This window comes from Opisthorchis viverrini (genome assembly GCF_000715545.1).
Source record: "Opisthorchis viverrini unplaced genomic scaffold opera_v5_64, whole genome shotgun sequence".
In the NCBI taxonomy this organism is placed as follows: Eukaryota; Metazoa; Platyhelminthes; class Trematoda; order Opisthorchiida; family Opisthorchiidae; genus Opisthorchis; species Opisthorchis viverrini.
The window spans coordinates 17,967-42,575 of record NW_008751720.1 but is presented as its reverse complement, the minus strand read 5'-3'; the positions used below and the strand labels follow the sequence as shown (position 1 = coordinate 42,575).

The window sequence follows — 24,609 nt, the reverse complement described above, 5'->3', positions numbered from 1 at the left end:
TAATCTTCGAAAAACTACAAAAACGCGCACTTGTACAAAAATTCACGCAATACAAACGTGATCAAATGCATCGACTCTCTTCTGAATTCGCTCGCGCTTGCAGCGATCATTCGCGCATCTCACATGCTAACTCTGGTATCAAAACATTTCAGACCATCTTCGGAATCTATCATAATGTATGTAATATGCATGCCATGGAAGTGCCAGGGGACAGTGATTCTCCGAAGGCAGGTGTTCACGACAATTTCTGTGGATGGAAGAAATAAAGCTCCTGGCGTGGTCGCCACTTATGTAATATGCATGCCATGGAAGTGCCAGGGGACAGTGATTCTCCGAAGGCAGGTGTTCACGACAATTTCTGTGGATGGAAAACAGAAATAAAGCTCATGAGCCAAAGCCCAGTAAGCAAGGTTGTACATCACCAATACTTACATATGAATCAAGCAAAATGACAGACACTGTATACTACAGCTGTTGCAGCGTCTAGCTGCGAGCAGTAAGGCGGTTTTCGCGCAGCATTTTCCTGAACACTTTCTCAGAAAATTGAACCCCGAAGCAGTGGTGGGTAGGGTTTCCAGACTCAGTGACTCAGTAGCAAGGCATGGTTGATTGACTCCTACTGCGGCTGCACACACGGGTACCCTTCGGAGGTCACTATAATCTGCATTTTTAGGATTATTTCAACCGTATTTAGTAATGTGCCGGTAGTCATGGTCAGTCATGGGCAGTCTTACTGTTCGGTTTCTGGGTCAGCCTTTACCAAACCCATCATCCCCCGGGAGACAGCAGCATCACTGCTTCCATGGATTTGGATATGTTGGCCGTCTGAGTGAATCACCCAACTGTCTTCACACTCTAAGACAATATGACTTTTCCTTCGGCGCCACCTTGTGATACGATTCCTCGCCGTGCGGGAACTCACCGTTCGTCGGGCTGCTCCTGGTCGAACTTCTTGGTGTGATTGGGCGTTGAGGAGCTGAGTTCAAGCCAACTTAGCCGCAAGATCATTGCAGCACTGAAGTGGCCACGTCATGGTGACGGCTTTCTGTGTGACCTTAAACATGCAGTAAATTTCCGGGCCTCTGACTTTATTATTAGGTCCTCTACAATACACATTTGACTGCCGGTTTCTGCTAACAACGAAGGGTCACACTCTTTTGAGACCCTTTTGAGCCTTTTTTGAGACCCCCGCACCGCCGCTCCTTTTAAGGTGCACTGTGTGCAACCATGTCACACCTTTCTTTTTATCCCGTTCAATTTTCGCTGTTACGAAGTCGGTCCTGCGCAACAGATCCATCTTTCTTTCAGCTTCCTGGATGCTTAAACTCTTACGACGTTTCCCACAACCCCACCGATGCAGTGTGATGTGCTATATTGTCAAATATCGAGCTCGTTTTTGTGGAACATCCATCGGTTCTCAACGGTTTTATGCCATCAAAAAGAGCACGCGCGGTAACGATCGTCCACCGGCGTCTGTTCAACAACCCGTCGATTTGTCGAAGTTGCCTATCGCGGACCAGTTTGGTGTTTTGTCAGCGCAAGGTAGGTTTAACATGAACGTTTTTCTATTTATTCTGAGTTTATTTTATTAAGTTACGTTCTGAATAGTTACGTGAAGGCCGAAGGGTTATAATCAGCTTCTGCAGTTCTCCAAGTGGTTCCAGCGAACAACTAGGTGCTATTACTTATTGTTGAGGCGCACTCTGGTTGGGGGGAAAACTTCGGATATCAGTTAAGTCCACACTACCGGTTGCACTGAATTAGGGCAGGCATGTTTCTTCCAAACTCTTCCGGGAGTCACCCCAATTGTGGCATAGTCTAATGCCACCTTTTCGCTTTTCGGAACTGAAGTGCTATTCACATATTTGGGGTTAAATAGAGGTAAGTACCAGATTTTCATATCCCCGAACTACTTCAGGGATGCCGATTAATTCTTGGGTCATCAGGTGTCATTCCTAATGTGTCACTTTACTCTCGCGGAAAGCTTGCTGGTGTGCCCCACACTCGGTTGTTTTTGCCAGTTTTTCTTCGGATCAGTGTTTCGGGTTCTACCGACCACGAAATGTGCCTTAATTAAAGTGTGACACACCGCGAAGTTTCCATCACTGCTCATGACACTGATGAACGGATGGAAAGTGGAGATCTCAATCATCTCACCGCCATAAGTGTGTTATTTTTCCATCTCATAATATGAAAAGGGTCTCCAAACTAATTTAATGGGAAAGACGCTGATACGGAGGTTGATTGTCACGTACTTAGTCCATAAGTTATACTGCAAGCGTTGAACGTCAACACCATGCAGTCTACCCCGGCTTTTCCACCGCGTTATTCTCAATTAGGACAAAGTAGATAATGATCACGTTGCGAGACTGGTCGTATTTTTCGGGTGCTAATAAGCGGCATCCTGACATTGAAGCGATCTATCCATCAGTACCCTTGTTCGGTCGTTCCACACCAGGCAAGCAACACTCGCATGCAGCTTCTCCTTGCCAGCCAGTGTTTGTTTGTGCCCCTTGCCGATATCGTTAGCGTGGTGTTTTCCTCGGACTCACTGCTTACCGTTTGACCCGACTGTATTCGGCCGGCAGCTTGATAGACTACTCTCCACACCCGTCGTCAGATGGCGCGCGATAATGTTTGCGTAGTGGTGGCTCGCTAGTACGTTACCCTGAAGTGAAGATCTGTTCAGGCCTTATCAACTCACAAACATATTCCTCCCTGTTACATGTGGATGGTGTCTATGGAGCTTCTATCTGTTTTGGATTTCAGCTGATTCAGGTCATTTTCCACTACACTCCTCATTGAAGGGACGCGCTGTTGCACACATGAAAATCACTGATGAAATTTTGCACGAACCATTGGAGGACCAGGTGAGGGAACAGGGCTTGCATCGCAGTCGAGATCATCCACGTTATCAACGTAACAGTCAGCTGCTCGCAAAGTACTGTAAGGAAGGGAACGTAGAAGCAGCTTGTTCGGTAAGTTTACATTTATTTCAGCGCACTCCATATGATCAGATGATTTCCTTTCAAAGACTGAACTGTTTTTCTGTCTAGTGGATCATCGTACTGCATGTAGCTCCCGGGATCCTATATCTTAACAGTTTTATTTACATATTCAAATACACCGAGGTAATAGGTTATTGGTTTCATATTAGCCACGTTGATGTGGACTGTGATAGTATTCTGTTGTCACAATGATATTAACTTACTCACTTGCTACATGCAACGTGAGACTCAATCTCCTTTGTGCGGTGTAGAGAGGTAGTAATGGAACTAAACAGTTTCCGTTGTCCTTGTGTCTTAGGTCCAAGCTGGATAGGCCATCAAGTCGCGCCTCTGATGAACCGAAACGTCTTACTTGTGTACTGAGATCACCAGTGACTGGGAGAATATCTGAATTTATCGTGGTAACTGGGAGAGTGGTTTGTTTCCGATGAAAAGTACCTGTTGCCGAATCAGAGCTACAGTTGGTGATGCATATACATCTAATGTACTCTGACATTATTTCACACAGCTTGATCTACTGTCGCAAGAGACAGATTATTGAGACTCAAAGTAGGCTCTGCCCTCACCGCGGATGAACTGACTGTAACTTTACTTTAAGGACTGCTTTTGACTTCTTTGGTCGTCATAGACTATGACGAATAAAAGTGCCAGTTCTGAACTTCCACGCCTTATGAGGCCTCTGTATGCGAACTCCTGTGGGAGCTTACGGGTATCCAACAAGCGATTACCTGAGCTCGCCACGCAAAGTCAGCGTATCTCATCAGTCTCCTTCAACTGTTATTGATTTTCTGCCTATTTGGGGATCGAAATATTCCCGTTTCTTCAAAGGCAGTGAGTATGCGGACGATATCGCTCTTTTAAGTTTCGATTCTTCACACGTGCAAGTCATCTTACTCAACCTAACCGCACGGTTTGGTATGTGCTTCACACCTGCGGGGTGTAAATTGCCACTGAAAGATGATTCAGGATCAAACCCAAGCCTTTATGGATTCGGAATTCGGCCTCTGTGTGCAGAGGATATACGAAAATTCTCGATATTTGACCATCGGTGTTTCTGGAAGCAGTGGTCAGGTTTGGTTATCATTGTCAGAGACAGCAATATCAGTTTTTTTCAGATGCGTCACTACCGTACAACCACAAAGTCTGTCCCATTCTTTTTGAATCCTTAGGGTGAAATCAAGAGAAAAGCGTGAGTGGAAAGGAGATTGAGTGCTGGCCTGTCGTTAGCATTCTGAGCTACCTACAGCTCTAAAGGCTCACTCAGATAATCTGAAAAGAAACTGACAGCACGAACGCCACTGACGTCGATTAGCCGCCATTCTTGGCAATGTCTCCAGCCAAGCTCAGGGGGTATCGCGGATAGCCCATCCTGAAAGACAGACCGGACCGACAACACTCAAACTCTACGTAATCTTTTTCACGTCCTCCTGTTGGATCACGCATTGTCCACTTCGTGATTTGTTCCATTCTGAAGAAGGCTCGAAAAACAACACTCATCTAGGTAGACGGTGCATCGCACATAGCCGAGCCACTACTGGATGCCTTCCACAACCGAAGTGCCTGCTGCACAACTAAATACCCGTTTTCAAACTGCTTTATGTGAACCCTTTGACGCCATATGACACTAGCAACGACTCTGAAACACCGATGCTGAAAAATCTGAAGGTGCCTCACATAATCTACCCATAGAGGCCGTGTCTCGCAACCGCATAGTGGTACACCACTTACTGTAGCCCAATGTACGCAACCCTTGAGACCCTTTGATTTACCTTTTGGACGACATAAGTGACAAATTAGCCCTCGCTATTCCTGCACTGACTTTATCAAATGCAATTCTGTTGGGGTAAATGCAACTACCGGCGTATTTGGGGTTCTCCACAGCATCGAATACTTCTCTTTGCTTTGCACGTTCAGAGGCTGTATGTCGTAAAGTGTGACATCGCACGAAGTCGCAAGCCGCATGCCGAAAGATGGTAAGATGGTCACTTTATTCAACAGAGGTTAGGTTTTTTTGCAAACATGAGGACGGTGTCGTCTGCGTACTGCAGATAGACAAGGTGCTTACCAGTATCGATTTGAGCGCCGGGATTTGGTTGACCTTCCAGCGTTCACCTAATCTTTTCATTGACGATGAATTTGAAGAAGAATGGAGATAGTGAACTTCCTAGTCAGGTACCACTTTGCAGGGAAACTAAAAGAGAGCTCATGGTCTGCTCTCATGTGTCAAGAAGTATGATAATATAGGGACCCGATTAAGCTGACAAGTGTCTGGGCAAGCAAACGTCTGTTAAGCAAGAGTGGCGAACAACTCTGACCGATTGACAGGCTCGAACACCCTAAAAATCAACGAAAACCAACATTCTGGGTTGTCTATATGTATATCGTTGCTCTAACAATGGACTGCCGACGCAGATCTACCTTGGTTGAAATTCCATTTGATGCTAACATGTCATTGTGAAGCATGCAGCTCTGAGACGACGAACAATCAGTAATCCCAATAGTTTTGTTACAACGGTTTTCAAACTGACGTCTTTGTGGAAGAGTGGCCTGGCAGCTTTGCATCGGCAGGTTGTTGCAGGTGCACGTTCCCTTACAGACATCGAGTATGCAGACGATATTGCTCTCCGTGGTTCAGATCCTTCCCAAATGCAAACGATTTTAAATATCCTAGATAACTTTGCCGCACGGTTTGGCATGCGCTTCACACCTGCTAAGTGTAAAGTGCTGCTATAAGACTGAGTGGGATCGAACCCACACTTCATACTTGCACGTGAGCCAATCGACTTGGTAGATAAATTTGTTTGCCCGGGCAGCCGTATGAGTTCCGGTGGATTGGCTGGAGATGAGATTACTTCTCGAATCGGAAAGGCCAGGGTAGATTTTGCTAACTTCCGACACCTATGGCGCCGGCGTGACGTAAGTTTGTCGTCAAGGGAAGAGTTCACCCTGCGGGGTTGCCATCCTTACTGCTTTACGGATCACAGACGTGCCCCCCACGCGCAGAGGACATGTGGAAGATGTCAGTGTTTGATCGTCGGTGTCTCCGAATAATTGATCAGGTCTAGTGAGAACATCGGATTAGTAATGCTGAGGTACGCCAAATGGTCTTAGGAAGGAAGAACTCTCCCGCGTCAGATGAATTACTCATGCTTCATAGGTTGCGCTGGTTGTGTCATGTACTCTGCATGCCAGAAGATCGTATACCTCGCCCAGTACTGTGCTTAGTGGAAACGACCGAGAGGTAGACAAGTATGGCCTGGCAACGAAGTACGAAAAAACTAACCAGTAAACTTAGTCGGGTGAGCAACTACCTCCCTGGATGGGGACCCAAGGACTCAAATAACCAGTGGTTATTGACGTTCGCGGGAATGGCCCAATCGCGCAGTCAGTGGCACAAGTGCATCAAAGCTATCGCCCTCAATGCTTAGCTACCCAGTATTCGAACAAACTGGACATGCCTTTACCTCCAAGGTATGGTTTTGTATTCCACTTTCCCGTTTTCCGGTGATAGAAACTATAGCATCTGGGACCAATATGCCTATGGCACACGATTTATAACTGATACATTGAATTGAATTGAATATAATCCGACTAACTTGTCCGACGAGGGAGGAGCCCCAGTCCGTTTGTAGAAAAAACCTCTTGAATGATAGTATGAACACTCAGAAGAACGGTTCCGCTGGACCCCGTCAATTCATCCTCTGGTTGGACTAGCTGAACCCGAGTGCGACACTGAACTCAGTCCACCGACCGACTGAACTGAACCGACGGGGGTGACGAACACTCAACTCGAGAGCTGGGGCTTGTAACGATTTCGTCGTAAGAGGCTTAAACGGGTGAAGTTCTTAGGTGGTAGATTCTAGTCAACGAAGTTGTCATAAGCTCATTACCGTACATGGATCTCTTATTCGAGTTTTGGAAGCGCAACAAATATCCATCTTCAAGGTGCCAGAGCAGCATGTTGGTCTGTCTGTGTCAGAGACAGCACAATAAAGGTGGAGTGAAAACAGGGAAACTGAACCTGAGAAACGAACGCGAAGCGGCATAGGTGGTCGACTGCGTTCTATTGGACACTTTTGATAGTTGTTTGTTGGTGCGTCGTTGAGATAGCCGCTGTCCAGGAACTGCCATTCAGCCGTTTTTAATAGCTTTATAAGCGAGAGGAGAGGCAGGGATTTGTACATCGGATGTGCCTATTCTGATTTTCCCTCCAGGCGGCAGACCTGACCGAATCGCATTCAGTATGAAAACACTACTGTAAAGGATTCTTTAAAAATATCCTGACAACGGATGGAGCCACTACAGTCGGTGTTTTGGGGTCTGGGTTGTGCAAAAAACGGTTATTTCAACCACTCCTCTTACCATGGCCTTAGTGAGAAGAGTAAGTAGGAATTGCCCGGTTACGTTCAAGCGTAATTACTGGTCACGGCCTCTGTTTGGTCCCCTGTGGGGTGACCTTTTGTTCTACCTTTGTGGTGTACTTATCAGCCAGCTTTTTTGCCCTGACTTCAGTCAAACCCATTTGACAGTGGCTTTTTGTACCTCTTGTTACCATGATTCGGGGCTGAACTCCCAAAGCTAGACTAATTAGCTGTAAACTGGAAGTGGTTTTCCTAAAAGAAATCCGTTGCTATTCTCTGTTATTAGATCCATATTCAATGTATAAACTAGTTTCATCTTATTCCAGCGGTCTCGTCGCTAGAAGGTAGCTTTTGGTTCATATTTCTTACTGCAATGCTTAATAGCGTCCTTCGATTACAAGCGATTATACTATATGCTACCAGTGGATTGGGATAGTTTTTTCCACCACGGATGATCTAGACCTTATCTTGCAATGCTTTCCGAATTTTTTTATGACCAGCAATTTTTCGACATTATGCTCACCGAAGAGCGTGTGATGCCTTCACGATTTGACGCACACGGGTTGCTGGACGCGCTAGCGAATAGTGGTCGTAGTGCAGATGCCTTCAAAGTGTACCAAAAATTGAAGGAACTGGGAATTTCTCCAACGCAGGCAACCTTTTCGCGATTGTTTCGGTACGTCCTATGTTCCCCCTCATACTTCTGCGTGAGCCTCACTGTATGGAGCAAGAGTGTTTACCCACGAAATGTTAGTGTGCGGTTTCCGCTCCTCCGTCTCGTCTGCAGTGGTCTGACATTCACAATGTGTCTTTTTGTTGCTTCATGAGACTGATCGCTAGTCTTTTATCCAACAGTGTAAGCCCCCGCTTCGTTTGTAGGACAAATGTTCATCAGTAGGTCATTTTGTGCACAATTTTTTAGACAACTTCTCAGGCAAGTAAAGTCATGAAAATGGGTGAGACATGGTCACGAGGGTGAAAAAATGCCTTCCAAAGGCGTCAAAATACGAGTTCCGTTATATCGGTAGCTTGGATTAGATCGGGGATGAACGATGGGTTGACAGCTTCCTTTGAAGACGCAAGGAGGGTTGACTTGCCTTATTAGCTACCTTTTCAACAGTTGTGAGCGTTTTGGCGAGTGACCTGGGAACGACTAGGTGGCACCGGCTTATTTGGCCGGATTGACCCAGTAATTTGAATCGATTAGGTGGGTTGTGACCGTCCTTGCCACGTCCTTGACTTTCTAGTTTCTATTGCAGGATGACAAAGTTTCAGCTACTTAATGCATGTACATTCCGCTAATTATGAGCAATCGGGGCTCAAGTGGTTAGAGCCCGATCTTACTGATCGGTAGGTCTGTGGTTCGAACCCGACCCTGTCTAGGCTTTGGCAACCTGACAGTATCCCAGCCCTCGTGCTTCCTTCGAGTAGCATGGCAGATAGGCACCGGAAGGGTGTTACAGTTGAACGATTTATATCTAATTTTTGTGAGCAATCGCCTACGCTTCGAAGACGAATCATATGGAAAACGTTTGCCTTCTTGAACTGTTATTTTAGTGCCAAGAGCTTGACTTTCGCGAATGTTACTGGTGTATTTTGCAGTATTCGTCACTGGCGTGTAATTTACACGAAGATTGCAACGAATATCGAATTTCTTATCATTAACATGTGACACCCGTGTAGGTTTGTTCGCCGAAAATCTACCTTTGGCTGCATAAAAGTTGACTTGACGTGACTGGTTGAAATACTTCTGACAGTTTTCCGGCGCATCGTTTAGCGTAATACTTAACTTTTGGATCAAGTTCAAGGTTTATTCGTCGCTTCAAGTCATTCGCTTTTAGTTCACTATTTACTTGAAACTGTACCGCCTTCCCGCCTTCTCTTCTAGTGCTTGTGCTGAGGACGCCAGCGTATGGTTTCGTGAGAATGAGCCTACTTTCCATGTGTGTACTGATGGACGATTATCTGAATTGCGACGGCGCAAAAAGTACGTGTTCCCCACGAAAGTATCCTCATTTGTCTTCTTGCTTGCTGTTTTTCTGGCTCGCATCGTATCCAATAGCCAACCACATATTTCGGAGTCTGCGTGGGTTTCCGCGGTTGGCAGTACATGCTTCTTTTAACAAAACACTCATTGGTCTCCAGCTGCTGTAACCATACGGAGTCGAACTGAACTCTTGTGCGATCATTTGGACAGCCAGTTGACCGGGTGCATTTGGACATCATCATCGTTATCAGCTGTAGGAACCTCGTACTTGTCGTACAGTGGTTATAGCTGCCACATTCCGTTCACTGACGATATGTGGAAATGAGGTAGGTAGTTGCGCACTGGAGGTGGTAGCTGATATAATCGATGCCTAACTACAGGGTTTTCAGTGAACTTTTAATTTGGGAGATTCGGAAGGAGCCATGAATTGAAGGCAATAGCTTGGTTGCACGAGTGCCATTGAGGGTGAGACCGGGCTGTCCGACAATGTCTTTAAACACTGGTGTGTCCCGTCTCGGGGTCCCCATCAAGGGAGACCGTTCGAGGAAGTCGGTGGACTGGTATACGAAGCACGTGGCTAAGTCAGCGCAACTTGTGGAGTATAATCGGTTTATCTATCGTGGGCAACTTTTCCCTCCCGTTCGACATTACTGATCCGGTGTTCCCATGAGACTGTCCGAAGTCATCGATGCTCAAACACTGAAAGTCTTTTGACGTCATCGGCGCGCAGTGACCAGGTTTCTGATCCGTATAGTAACTTGGAGCGCACCGTGGCATTGTAAACTCGACCCTTGACGCCTACGCCACAAGTGATACAACTTCACAAAAGCTGCTCTTGCCTTCCCAATCCGGATGGTTAAACCACTGGGACTGAAACAGCCACCCGGGTAGACAAATTTGTCCAGTATCTCAATCGGCCCATCCGCAGGCATGAGGTTACGGTTCGAGCAGTAGCACTTTACACTTTGCAGGTGTGAAGCGCATGCCAAGCCGTCAGGCAGAATTGCTCAGATTATTTAATATTGTTTGCATTACCACGATATCAGGTCCAACAAGAGCTGTGTCGTCTGCGTACTCGATACCTGTGGGCGAACGCCTCGGGAGCACTTCGACCCCACAGGCATTAGAGGCTGATAGTGAGTCTTCCATATTCGTATCAATAAGGAAGTTGAAGAGCTTCCCGTGGACCTTCACACGTCCGCGGAGGTCGGCATACAGTGCCTTAAGGCGGGTCAAAAATTTATGAGAAACACGTTTACTCCTTAGACACTGCCATAGTGCCTGACGGTCCACAGAATCAAAGGCAGCTTTGAAGTCAAGGGACACAACCATTGTTGGATGCCGAAGGTAGTGGCCCTGCTCCAGGATCTGTCGGATGGTGAATATTTAATCGATACATCCTCTTACAGGACGGAACTCAGTTTGGTTTTCACGAATTTGTATCCCACTGTGTTCAGTCAACCTTCGAAGTATAAGACTAGGGAGCACTTTCGATGACAGCTACCAGACTAGTGCCTCGGTGGTTTTCACACAACGCCGCGTGCCTGTTTCGATGATAGGGCTGACTGTCTACATACCTCATTTTGCAGGCAGCTTTTTCGTTCCATATCGCACCAATAAGCCTTGTTAGATGAGTCACTGGAGGTTCCTTACCTTCCTTGAAGAGGGCTGGACAGAGACCATCCGATCCTGGTACCTTTTCACGTTTCTGTACGAATATTTCGTACTTTATTTCTTCCGACTAACGGTCAGGGTTTACATTCCGTTCACCCGTATACATATTCCAAGAGGCTGTGTTATAGGAGACGAGCCAAATTGTTCTTCGAAGTGTTCGGCCTATCTCTCCAGTTGATGTCTATGCGAGCGAATTAATGGGCCGCATTTTTCACTTATCGTTTTGCTGGCCGTTGCTTTTCTAGGGTCAGTTGATATAAGGCACAGTTTCTTCCGGTAGCAAAGGCCTCTTCCATCTCCCAAGCTTTCTATGTCCACCAGATCTCTTGTTCTTTCCTTTGGATCGCTTGAGCGATTTGCGTGCGCCATCGTTCTCGTTGCGTGCTGGTATAAATTTTCTAGTATCAATCATGGGTAGCGATTTCGACGACATTCAACGATCTTGTGAACGAATCGGATGAAAAAATCAATCATGGGTAGCGATTTCAACGACATTCAACGATCTTGTGAACAAATCGGGTGAAAAGCACTGAATGTCGCTAGCACAGCTCATTTCACATTTTGCAATGCCTCGTCCGCGTTCTCACTACCATTGCAGTATTGATCTATTGCATGGAGTTGTTGAGTTAGCTCAGATCGATACTGTTGAGCTATGTTAGTTCTTCCAAGATGGTGGATTGGCGTTCTTGTTGAATTGCGAGGGCCTGAAGGGATACGAACTGTCAGGATTGCACGCACCATGGCGTGATCGGAATCAAATTTTGTGTCCCAGAAGGAGCGGTAGTCTTGAACTGTGGCCCTGAACCGGTGGCTGCGGACCACGTTATCTAATGGGACCCACGGTTGGTTTGCAGTTTGTGGTCTCCAGGTTATGCGATGCAAACGTTTATGCTGCAATTTCGTTCTGGCCGGAGACAGTTCATGATCAGTACACAACGAACTGTCGCTTTCCGTTGTCTGTGTGACGAGCGTCGACACCGAATCGACCACCCAGATGTGATTCCAAGGAGCTTAGACGACGTTCAAATCGCCTGCATGGATGGCATTGTCAGTGCTTCTTGCTCGATGAATGAGCCCGGATAGCTCTCGATTTAAATATTCTCCTCAGCTTCAGAACCGCGTTCCTTTGGGGCATACGCTGACACTACAAAGAGGCACCCTATTCATGTCGGAAGGCATTGCGCTTGAATGAACTGGATATCGGGACGGCGCAGAGATGGTCGTTCGCTGGGATCCAGTTCATCAAAGCGCGTTCAGCTTAGGGGCTGAGTGCAACTGCCAGGCTATATATCCCACGGGTCGTCGCTTCTGTATCACAGGACACACAGCGGGAGAAATGTAAAGGATCTGAGTTTGTCCTTGGCTTTATGAGATATATAACCTCGCTTGGGTGTTGTATGCGCATATACATAAATTTTAGGGGAGTACAAGGTTTCAAGAAGGATTGTCTGTTTGCCAATTCGACATAGAGTACGGATGTTAAAAACTCCTCTGTTGCATAGACCTTGTGGACAAGTAGATTTGCTTCTCTTCGGTTGTCCCATTATTATCCATTTTTGAACCTGTCCAATAGTCTCCAGGTCTTGAACTGGGGACTGCTTATTCATGAACTAAATCCCGAACATCGGAGCTAGATCGTCGGTGCTTAATAAATGAAAGATGCAATGTGAGGAGATAGCTGGTGCATACAACTGACTGCTCTTTGCCCAACCATTCCTAGTACTAGTTTAACGGTGGATACTACTGGTGGGGCATGCGAGTAGTCTCCTTCCTCGTAACTACGCATCGCGTCTATTGGAAAGTTGGGTTTAATACGGAATTTGTGGAGCTTCTTTGCAGCATTCGTTTACAATTCCGTGATGGTCAATGAATATACAGAAAAGTTCAAGAAGGCTCGTTCGAGAAGAATACAGATATCCATTGAAAATGAAACAAGTCGCATATGAGAAGTTTACTCTCCTATCCGGTAGCTTGTAACTGTTTAGTTGGTGTTTTCTAATAAACAACTCCGCGGCGAAGGGCTTTCCTGCTTACACTAGTAGCAACCTGTTATAGTGGAGTGGATTTTTCAGAACCACCTGTTGGTCGTTGATCGGGTGGCTTTTGATCTGTTCGCCGAGCTTGGCAATTGGCTTGCAAATGTTTCCTCACCATATGAGGAGACATCATCAGTGTGCAGTACCCGCCCAACTGCGCACTGATGACGTCTCCTCATATGGTGATGAAACATTTGCAAGCCAATTGCCAAGCTCGGCGAACAGATCAAAAGCCACCCGATCAACGACCAATAAACTCATCCGAGCTACCAATATTTCACCACATTACCAAGAACCACCTGTGTTATCAAAATCAAGGTCTTTTCTACCACATAAACTTTTGGCTCCTTTGTAACTTGGACAAACCTAAAAAATGCTGGTATTGTGCTGTTTCACCCTTCAGTTCAATGCTTCAACGGGCCCTTCCTACTGAGCACTTGTTGGAACAGTTCGGTGGACCTGGTTTGCAGCGTGCTCAGATGCTTTATCAAGAGTTGCGCCATAAGGGGATCCAGCTCACACAAGTGACGTACAACACGCTTCTTCTTGCTCTTGCTAGAGGTAATGTGATCTGAGGAAGCGTTCAATTTCTCCGTGTTTTTACAAGCTTACCACCTATCCCCAATACTCGGTTTGTTGTGAGTTCATCATTGTGGCATACTTTGGTATTGTGTCTGTTGCTGTCACCTCCACCGCTTCTGTTCAAATGCTCAACTCAAGTGCGAAGACCTTGCTTGCTTTTTGTTGTTGGAACTCAGAGGTTAGAGCGCGAATTTACTAACCATACTGTCCATGGTTCGAACCCGAGCTCTGCATCTCGACTTCTCCTGTCTACGCTTGGGCAACCTGGCAGTATCCCAGCCCTCGTGCTTCCTTCTGGTTGCATGGCAGCTGGGCACCTAAGGGGTGCTACAGCTGAACGCTTATCTTTTTATCTTATTGCGACATAGGAGTCCGTAAAGTGAATCCATCACAGGGAAAAAGAGAATTTATCCTCTGCTGCGGACAGTAGCACTTCTTTCCAGCAGTATTGCACTAGATGAGCTGGAAGAGAATTGTCTTGTGCACTCCTTTCGAAGGAGTCTCTTTTGTAAAGGTTACTGCGTGAATAATAATACCCTACACTGAAGGGACTATGTTAAAATAGACAGACAGACATGACGAATGTGCCGCACGTGGACATATCCGCTGTTTCGTATTCGCTCAACAGTTCTCCAATGTGTAGACTATTCTTTTGACCATTCGAACGGAAGTCTGGCAGCTGATCGAGGGGCTCGGGTTGGTGAATCATCCCATCGTAGGCGTATGGTTGCTAGTCTAGTGCTTCCGACTTGATTTTTCAAAGGAACCAAGTCTCGTCTACGGTACTGATTGACGGTAGAGCCATGTCTCTTTTGAGACAAGCCGAGTTCGTGGCAAAGCAAGTCGAAGGCCACCATGTTCGGGTGGTTTAGAGGTGTTTTCTGGTCCAGAAAAGGACTTGGATTTTGACTTTGGACTGAGTCACCGTGAAATAAGAGCTTTGCTCCGAGTAAGGGAGTGATGCATGGCTGCTGATGGTCATTAACAACGTCTCGTACTCAGTCAAAGGCACTTAGCTCTGTTTCGAAGACTGCTTCCCTCGGAGCAACAAGAAAGTCTCTGTCGAGTAGTGTTTCTTTTCATCTTAGTCCTAAAGTTAAGATCCACAACGAAGTTACCACGACCATTTTTTGTTGAGTGTATTGACACCCACAAAGCTAGAATAAAATGTGAAAGGAGAATGTTACCATATGGTGTACTTGTATTGTATATTTTAGTACATTTTGTTTTGCTTTATTTTATCGTCACATACATATGCGGTTGAATTAATTCAGTCATGTCATCCGAGTTGCTGACTGCATCAGGATTGCTATACACTCGAAGGATGAAGCGTAGTTTCGTTGTCAACAGTCTGGGGTAACCTGTGTGTAAACAGGAAACGAAAGCAACCTTTTCCGCGGGAGGTTCTTGTTGCTTATTTGGAATGAAGTATGGATATTAAAAAATAGATAAAAAATAACAGTAGGTTAACTGTTACCCTTTCGGTGCCAAGCTGTCCGGCCGTCTGAAATATGCACGAGAAATGAAGTACTGCCAGGTTGCTTGAGCGGTCGAGATGCAGAGGTTGAGTTTGAATCACTTACTTTCGCGCCTTAACTCTGAGTTATCTTTAGTTCATGGATATTGTAAGCTGGAACGTGGAAAGATCCTTAGAATCTATTAGGGGAGTATTTTTGGTTTTTGATGCTGGATAAAAGTTTGGGTTGGACAACTATTAGCTTATGGACAACAAAGTGAGTCAGCATGTCCCGTTGATAGGGTTGTGAGGAAGAGTTGGCAACTGATGGGCAAATACGGTGCTTGCAGTCAATTCCAGACGAGTGTGTGTTCGAGACACCCCGTATTGAGGCATTTACTCAAAAGCCTGATCCTCGTGACTCAACCACTTGATCTGCAAGGTGGCGGGTGCTTCAGTTTTAGGGGTTCATGTCCGGAACCAATGGTCTATCCATTTGGAAGGTTGTATTATGCATTGTGGCATAAATGTTCGATTCCTGATGCTGATGTACGCAGGAAACTCTACTGGAATTGTAACGAATCTTGGTGAATTAAGGTATAATGTGCTAAAGTTTGTTGGTCGAAGTTCTTCGGACTGGTCCTTTCTTACTTAACCCTCCGCGTAGGAAGGCGACATCGCTGCTTCCACAAACGGGAAATAGTGATCGTCTGGCCTCCCACTCCAATCGTTGAGGCCGTTATTAGTCTTCTCCTGACAACTTTTGATATAACTGCGCCGCGTACGGAGAACTGTTGCCCTTGTTGCCTTTGGTCTCCCTGGCATAGCTGACCTTCGAATAGCTTCCAACTGAGTTTGCTTACCGGATCATTACGACAGCTAAGCCCAACTATCTCGTGAAGGTGGTGGCTACTGATTGGGATACGGACGCAGGAATGGCCAGATCATGCAACCAATAGTGCCTCAGCGTCAAAACTGCGCATAGCTGTCCTGATAACATCCTGAGCGGAAAACAATGATGGTATGTCTGCCTCGAAATGATCCATCTATCGCATCAAATGCTGGACCAACCGTACTTTGCACGTAAACGTCCCACGACGCTTTTCAGGTAGACTCGTTGGAAGCTGTCTGGTACGAAAAAATGGAAATTACAACATCCGCCCATAACAGGTGCGTCGAACTGCGCTCATTGGTGTCTCCTACTGGAATAAGCGCGTGAGCAAGATGGGTACAGCATTACCCGGTTTCCCTGGTTAATCTGTTGTGAATACCAAAATTTAAGGGGTCCAGAGAATCGTATCCTTAAAAATAGGTTTTGTTTTGGATTATGTTTGAATGTAAAGTGACGGGACGCCGTCGGGGCTTCCCAATTTGTCCAAATCGCAAGGCACCTTTGGAGCCTGCTCTATGTACTTGTTCTCGAGAGTTAGTTACTCACAGTTAACAAGTAGTTAAAAGCCTCTCCATTTTCGAGTGGCTTTTTCCATTGGATCGGACTAAGGCATCCGCCACACACCACCTCGCGGTCAGTGAGTCATTCTAGTTGCGGTACTGAGTTGCTAACTATCCCGACCGACAGTGGTGGCAGGTAAAATTTGGGCACTGGACCTCTTGCCAAAAAATGACTTATGTCTCATGGAATAACAGCTGTGTTTGCAGTACGTCACTCATAAGGTTGATGAAAACTACTAAAACCTACCGACAATTTTTCCCTTCTTCACGCTCATCAAGCTCCACTTTTTCACCAACCTTTTTCCTAATTGAACACTAATTTGTGCGTAAACGGAGTCATGCATTCGTGTGGAGGTTTACTCAGTTGACCGTCAGCTGGATCCCTCATTTATAATAATCTCAAACTGAATGTCCCAGAAAAAGTCTGCCTTATGTTTTGGTTGGTACGATATTTGATACTTTGGTGTATTTTTATTCACAAGACACTACTCATAAAGATGGTGAAAACTCTGCAACAATCCACGACCGGTTTTCTCCACCGTGGGGCTCATCACGTTTATGTTTTCATCAGTCTCATTTCAAGTAATGATAGAATCCCTTGATTGAAGACTAGGTGAGGTTGATTGTACACGGTACCATGCCACCATCCTCCTCTCGCCAAAACATTCACTTGTGTGTGGTTTTTTCCATGCTCCACTGATACTCTTTTGTATCGGATACATTTGGTTACATCTCTCACACACCTGCTATCCGTACACGTCTGAAATCAAGAATTAGGTTGATGCTTAAGCACAGTCAACCTTCTCGTTTCGGTTATTCAGTCGATTTGCTGCCACTGGGTACCCCACAAGCTGATAACGGTGGTTCCTTCGGTCATTCGAGATGCGCCAAGTGGTTAGAGCGCGAATTTACTGACTGGAAGGTCCGTGGTTCAAACGCAACCTCTGCCTGTCGACTTCCCCTGTCCAGGTTTGGGCGGCCTGGCAGTATCCCAGCCCTCGTGCCTCCTTCGTGTGGCATGGCAGCTAGGCACTGAAAGGGTGCTACAGATGAACGATTTTTTCGTTAATTGTCCGCACGCGAATTCGTCCACCTGGAAAGCTGGATGGCCTAGGCCTGGTCATCACTTCCAACATCGAGAAGCCCATGGTGGCCTAAGCCACTTCCGACACAATTATCTCGGACGTGATGTGGGCTTATCTATCTAGATTAAGTCTCCTCCAGTACGAGCACTATCCTGTAGACCATAGGCGTGATCCGTGCTCGCAGAAGGCATAGGATGACTGTGTTTGTTTGACTTTCTTGTTCTTAGAGTTTTCAAGACGAACATTGGCCGAGGAATTGCTAAACGAGTCATGTAGTTTTGAGAAGAGGAAACCGATCACGGCAGATGGGTCCATCACGCTGCGTAGTTTAGGCTAGTTATATCACACATACTGGTGATTGTTCACCAATGTTGTTTTAGCCCAAATATGTCGCATTGCAACCTAGACTTTTAAATGGACACATACTGCGAGCACGTCAACAATTCGGGGGGACTAAAATGGGATCACCAACATCTGGATGCATCACTGAAGCAGAAATTGAGGCACTTCGCAATGCACTCTTGATCTACAATGTAAAACACATGCACAGCTGGTACTCAACACTGCGTTTCACGGTTGAACGTGAAAAGAACAATCAACCACCATTCGTGGATGTACTGGGTTGTCTTCCTTGAAAAAAAACGACCCACTGGTCGGATACTGAATTGCCACCGCAACCGCCCAATTAATCACAAGAAGAGTTGCATCCACACTTTGCTAATGAAGCTGGGAACACACTACCATGTGCCAAGACTTGTATAGCCTCAAGCGCAGCACTGCTCACTACCTATACACCGGCACGCTACTGAACTACGACGATCCGCTATCGTACTACGCATTGATGGCGTCAATTCGACCGGTGATGAATCTTCGTAGCCACATTGTCCAACTCAGCGAACAGAGCAACATGTACCAACGTTATGAGGATGAAGGGGTGGTTTGTTACGAAGCGACAAAAGACACACCGATAGTTGCAGTTCCGCGCCATTTCCCTAGTTCATCATCCACAAAGTCGAGATTAACTAACCGGAAGGGTGGTAACTACGTTTAAGTCTATGTAGCATGTTATTTTCTGGTCTCTAGCTTGTCTTTTCTAACAGACACAAATAGCTAACACAATCCCAGTCGAGTGAGTTGGTGCCGCTTCAGAATAGTACCTAGGTGGCCATGGTGTTGCCCAGTCGCTGACGTACTGTTCATTCCCACCAAATTGGGCGATCTTTCTCAAACAGCGGTTATCGACAACGACTGGCCTATTTGTTATGTTTTACACACAGCTCATTCTTCACAGTGTTAAAGCTGGACTTCGCGCGAAGATGCCGTTTTCACGTCTTGTAAGAGTTAGTCTCGACGTCGCCAAGGCTGATGGACATTTATGAACGCATTTGTAACCTTGAGTGAGAGGCCCGTTTGAATTTGATACTACTTCTGAAGTTAGCTGCCTAGACACGCAAATTTGTCCACCATATCTATCACCACTTCACAAAGTGCGAGTTGGTGTCGGTCCGGCCTTATTTTATAGCGTCTTACTCTTGTGAAGGGAAGTTCAGCCCAAAGCGGCGAATAGATTTTGTCAGTTTGCCGAAGAACGCTAAATGTTGTAACATGCCAGTATTGTGTCGTCCGCACGTTCTCTCGGTAATGACCGGATACTATCAGAGTTTGATCTATCACATAGCCCCTTGAGAACATTTTGAAGAGACGCGATGGCTCGCTTTGTGTCCGAGCTTTCCGTACCTATTGGAGACTCGGGTTTACCCCGTGTTCTCTGTTTGTTCAATTTTACTATTGACCTCATAATGAAGTGCTCCTGAATCTAGGTATTACGATCCTGTCTAGAGGAAGACTAATTAGTTCGAATGATATGCCCATGGTGTTTTGTTATTCAGCACCTAGTTGTCCTCAAAAATAAAACTCCAGAAGCGGTCCTTTGTTTAAGGATGTTTTTCACCTTCAGCTTGCGGTCGCACTAACTTTTTTCCCGTCCCTCTGTGACCCTTTGGGACTTCAGAATGCGAACCTCGAGTTTACGTCTGTGCTGTAAGAGACAAGATCAGTACATGCATTCTCAACACAGTTACAGTGTGTGGTAACCTGCGTCTTTATGACATCAGAAACGAATTTCACAGGGGCTAAAGTGCCGTTCATACGAAACTCCTAAGAGCAGTTTTACTCATTGTTGAGAAGTATGGGTCCCTCAGTAACGAACATCTGCCCGCCGGTGCCTCCGTATCATGACGGAGTTCAGCTACCTTTATATCGCCCGCAACAAGCGAGTGCTCGATAAAGAATGGCTATCTGTGCGCGCGCTCAGCCTCCGTGTACCAAAGAAGGTTGTTAGTTTCTGTTCCAATCCATTGCTAGTGGAACGTCCATGGGAAACGGACGATGGCATGACAACGTAAAATGGGAGCGGCCATAGCCAAGTGGCTGCTGCAGGGAATTTTAACTTTCTAGATTCGGTCCACGTGATTCTCTTTTCATGTGGTGGAAAATCTCACAGGCGTTGCAACTGATCAGTACTAACGGCAATTATGTTGTCACTTTCTAACTGAAATACCTAGATCGTTTGTCGCCTAGGAGTGTGCTTAGGGTGGGCGAAATTCGCGCAGAATAATGGGTCAGTCCCAGTAATGGCGCTTCACATCGGTAAGATTTCGTCCGCGTCTGTTCAGTGTTTTGTTCTGAAGTGTAGGCTGTTCGACTGTTTTCCACACGGACATTCTTTCCACTCTTTGCTAGGGCATTCTTGGTAACGCGGCAGTTAAGCGTCAATGTTTATATCCGGCTTATTTCTGTTGGTGATAATAATGTTGATAATGTTTAGAATGTGGTGGTGATAGGGGGGGTGGGTAAAACATCAAAAGATATCCTGAATGTAAGTTATCAAGGTTAACCCTACAGACTCTTTCACAGTATATATCATTACCAGCACCAATCTGAGCTTGCTTAGGCTGGGTAGTATTGAAATATAGGTTGTTGATCAGGTGGCTGTTGACCTTTTTGTCCAGTTACTTGTTTAGGTTCATCGAAACCGTGATAAGTGATATCCATCGACGGGGCTTGTACACATAGAAATCAGTAAAACAAGCTATTTCGTTGCCCTGAAACTGTTGAAATTAATGCACATCACTGGACGTGACTTCTAGTTTTCTCTGTATAAAACGTGATCGTATTTAGTTCTACGGCCGCAGATGTAACTGCGAAATGATGGCACCCTCACGTCAATCTGTTCTTGCTACTTCGTCTAATTTCATGAAATGAATTCATTCTCCAAAGTCGCTCATTCAAGCGTGCGGCTTCCGATTGGAAATCGTCACGCTTTGACTAGACATACGGCTGTTACCGTTGATTTCATTTTTTTGTTTGTTTCCTCCCTCAGGTGGTGACATCCAAAGCTGTATGGCCACGTTGGATGACATGCTGAAAGCTGCCAAATATAATTCCCCCAAGAATCCAATTAGAATTGACGAATTCACCATATCAGCTGTCCTGAGTGGCATCAAACCAGCCGTCGCGAAGCATCAACTTGCAATATCTCTTCAGCAACAGCAACTTTCGCGCCTGGATTTGTTCCAATTCATGCTTAGTTTGTGGCATAGGTTGATTTCTTCGAACGTCGAATTATCTTCACATATTTTTGTCTTGTTGCTTGGAGCGCTCAAGTGTATACCTCGGGGGAATGGGAATGATTCGACCCTCAGAATCGAACCTCCTGATTCCGCGGTGACTCCCTCTTTTTCCTCTTCCACTCAATCAGAACTTTTGGAATCTACAAAAGGCCAACTTACCCCTCCAGTGGCAAATGACGGTTCTCAAGATATGTTGCAACCCCTGGACGAGACCATGATGGAAAATGTCATTCAGCTCGATTGGGAAGATACATCGTTTTCCATGCACAGTCCAGTCAATCTACTTACTCCAACTACTCGCGCTATTCAAGTGAGCTGGTGGTTCTAGCAATGTTGTGGAATGTAGGTAGCTCGGGTGCTTTGTTTGGTTGTTGGTCTGTTCGCCGAGCTTGGCAGTTGGATTGCATCCAACTTGCAACCGAGCTGGTGGTTTTTTTGGCGAGGAAATTACTATTTTTGATTGCATTATGCATGGTTTTGCCCTCATGGAACTAAATGGTTTACTACTGCACGTCGATATGGTCAGGCATTTTATTTGTCATCATCACTATCCTACTGTAATGGGATAGTCTGCGAAACGTCCTTGCTTTATTCTGGTGTCTTCTGGGGGCGAGATGGCTCAGTGGTTAGAGTGAGAATTTACTGACCGGAAGGTCCGTGGTTCGCACCCGGTCGCTGCCTTCCGACTTACCCTGTCTAGGCTTGGGCAACCTGGCAGTATCCCAGCCCTCGTGCTTCCTTCTGGTGGCATGGCAGTTAGGCACCGAAAGGTGCTACAACTGAATGACTTCCGGTCTTTTTGGCGCGTGACTCAAAAGCAATCGTTCAGCTCGAACGCCCTTTCGGTGCCGAGCTGCCATGCCATCCGAAGGAAGCACAATGGCTAGGATGCTACCTGGTTATCCATGCCTAGACAGGAAAAGTCGAGACGCCCTCCGGGAGAGTAAGTTTGTGCCCTAACCACTGGACAGTCTCGAGCTTGACTAACTCAAATTCATAGTGGGAATCGGCCCGGAGAACCATTGTCAGTTGATCAGATCTACTAATTCCTTTCCGTTTACAAGTTGATATATGAACCATTTTCATCGGCTCTTCTGATTCCAGGTTCTATTCTAACAAATGGTATCAACAATCTGGTACCAGGTTTCAGTCTACCCATAGGTTTCCAAGGGCAGTTGGTGGGTTTGAATTTCGAGGTTGTTCTTATAGATTGATCCTTTTCCTTGATGGCTCACCAAGCCATCATAAGTCGCTATTTGGTTGCTTGTTTCTGGGCTCGTGCTACCGAGGTTCGGAAGAAATCCGAGGATTATATGTTTCTGAGGAAGCCGGAATTCAGATGCATTTTCCCAGTCTATCTAGAATCAGACGACTGACCTCAAGGAGAACAATAACTGAAACTTGGGAAACATGTAACGCCTATCCAGGGATCGTACCGATCAGCCAGGAACAGCTACTGGCAACCCTGAGTTCCTCAATATCGAGTGAAAGAAAACTATACCAATCAGTGATGATCCGCGCAAACTGCACTACAGATGATTCGTTATTGTGTCGCAACTGTGAAAGTATGCATGTATTGGCGTAATTCATGAAAGTTGTCAGTTATTCCATTTCGGATTGTCCGGAATTGATCAACATTGATAGCACGAGCTAGGGATCATTGTAGGCTGCACCCTAATTACTCGGAATCAGTGGGACCTAGCGCACATTGCCCTGATTGGTCTGATTGTGGCAGCGAAGCATCAGCTTTGAACACTGATGTTATGCCGCCGATGACGACGACGATGCCTGATTACTGTTGTGGACAGAACAGCAAATCAATGACCAGTATCAGCGGTTATCATTTTCAGCAATGCAGTTCCATGGACTAACAGTACAGGAACGGCAGGGAAGCTCAAATGAGGCTGAGCGTGGTGTCGTCGAATACGACAGCAGCGAATGAACTTCCTTCTTTTCGCACGAATTTTATTGTCAGCTCTACTACGATTGCTGATAATGGGCTAACGTTAGAAAGTTATTCCATGAAATAAAGAGACATGATTCAAACGTGTTTAACTGGCGCATCAAAGCTTCTACTGTTGCTGCGTAAGCTGGGAGCAGCTATTCATGAACGATTCAGACTTGAACCCAAATCCTCTCTCGTGACCTTTGCTTCATAGCGTCGAGTTTCTGGTTGAGCTAGTTACTCACTACTCCGCCTGAATTCACCAGGAAGATTGTATCGTTTATGCCACCGTGACCAACAAAAAAATTGACGCTGCAGCGAACGACGGCCAATTCAAGTTTTCGATCTTCATGCCTGGCCTTAGATATGATTTGAGTTGATGTTTCGGTACCAGCTCCTAAACCACGAAGCTGATTTGGTCATTATTTAACACTTCAAACCTTTCAGTCTTTCCAAAATTAACCTTAGAAAACCGCCTGTCTGTCTCTGGGCTACGGGCGCACCAAGTGCTGCGCGGTCGCCTTCCAGCATTGTCCAGTGGTTCATGGAGACGTGGAATCGGTCACACCACTGTAAGATCCAGTCTTTTCGCCATTGAAAGTCGACGAAACTGCTTTCCTATTGTCGCATTTATACTCATTCATCGGGTGGACCCTTGCTGTATTGAAGTCTACGTTTAGAGTAGACGAGAATGCGGCGGCCATAGTTTATGAGTGATGTCTATTTGCACGGGGGAGGGGAGACGGAGGGCAGCAGGCTTGTATGGGTCTGATGCAGAAAAGAATGTGCGGTTGTCCGAAGCGAAACCGAGGTCTCGACATGTGCTCTTATTTGCATATCGGTTTGGTTTCCATGGGAGACTCAACTAAATCTCTCATTTTTTATTCTCTTCAGCCACGCCTCCCGTGAAAACCAAATTGAGACGTGAATGGGGCTATTTGTCAACGTCTGTCCAATTTGGGTTCAAGTAGAGCATAAGGTTGAGGAAAAGTCGGGGACTGCGCCCATCTGATGAGCCCCAAGAAGGGCAAGACCATTTGTGGGCTTTCGAAGGGTTTTCAGCAATTTTTAAGCAGTTTCCTTTATTAATACTCCCAGGTATGCTTTTAACCGTTTGAGCCAACGCTCGTTTTTTCAAACCATTAGCCTAGCTTCATGGGTGACCAGTTGACTCGTTCCTCAAGCAGCGCCATACAGCGTTACAGAAGGTTTTTATCTCCTTTTATCTGCAAACACTTGTCACTAACAGTTTTATTTCAGCAGAAATGGAGAAGTAAATGTTTTTCAGATCTGCAGTGTCCTATTGTGGCCTAAGCAGTGAATTCTGACACACTTCTGCCAGTCATCAAACACCATTTTTGTGAAACTTCCAGCAATTTTGTCCATTTTCG

At 46.0% G+C, this 24,609-nt stretch overlaps 1 protein-coding gene across 1 annotated transcript in view; it reads left to right on the top strand.

The window, feature by feature from the left end:
* Positions 1-1,316: 1,316 nt before the first annotated feature.
* The window catches only part of T265_04068 (hypothetical protein), a gene marked incomplete at both ends in the record, with an annotated part of 35,241 nt that continues 11,948 nt past the window's right edge, over positions 1,317-24,609 (top strand). Inside the window, 6 exons of the mRNA XM_009168714.1 lie at positions 1,317-1,542; positions 2,770-2,978; positions 7,870-8,045; positions 9,258-9,356; positions 13,470-13,627; positions 21,024-21,583. Of these exons, the coding sequence (XP_009166978.1) occupies positions 1,317-1,542; positions 2,770-2,978; positions 7,870-8,045; positions 9,258-9,356; positions 13,470-13,627; positions 21,024-21,583 (1,428 nt within the window). The remainder of the gene's footprint in view (positions 1,543-2,769; positions 2,979-7,869; positions 8,046-9,257; positions 9,357-13,469; positions 13,628-21,023; positions 21,584-24,609) is intronic.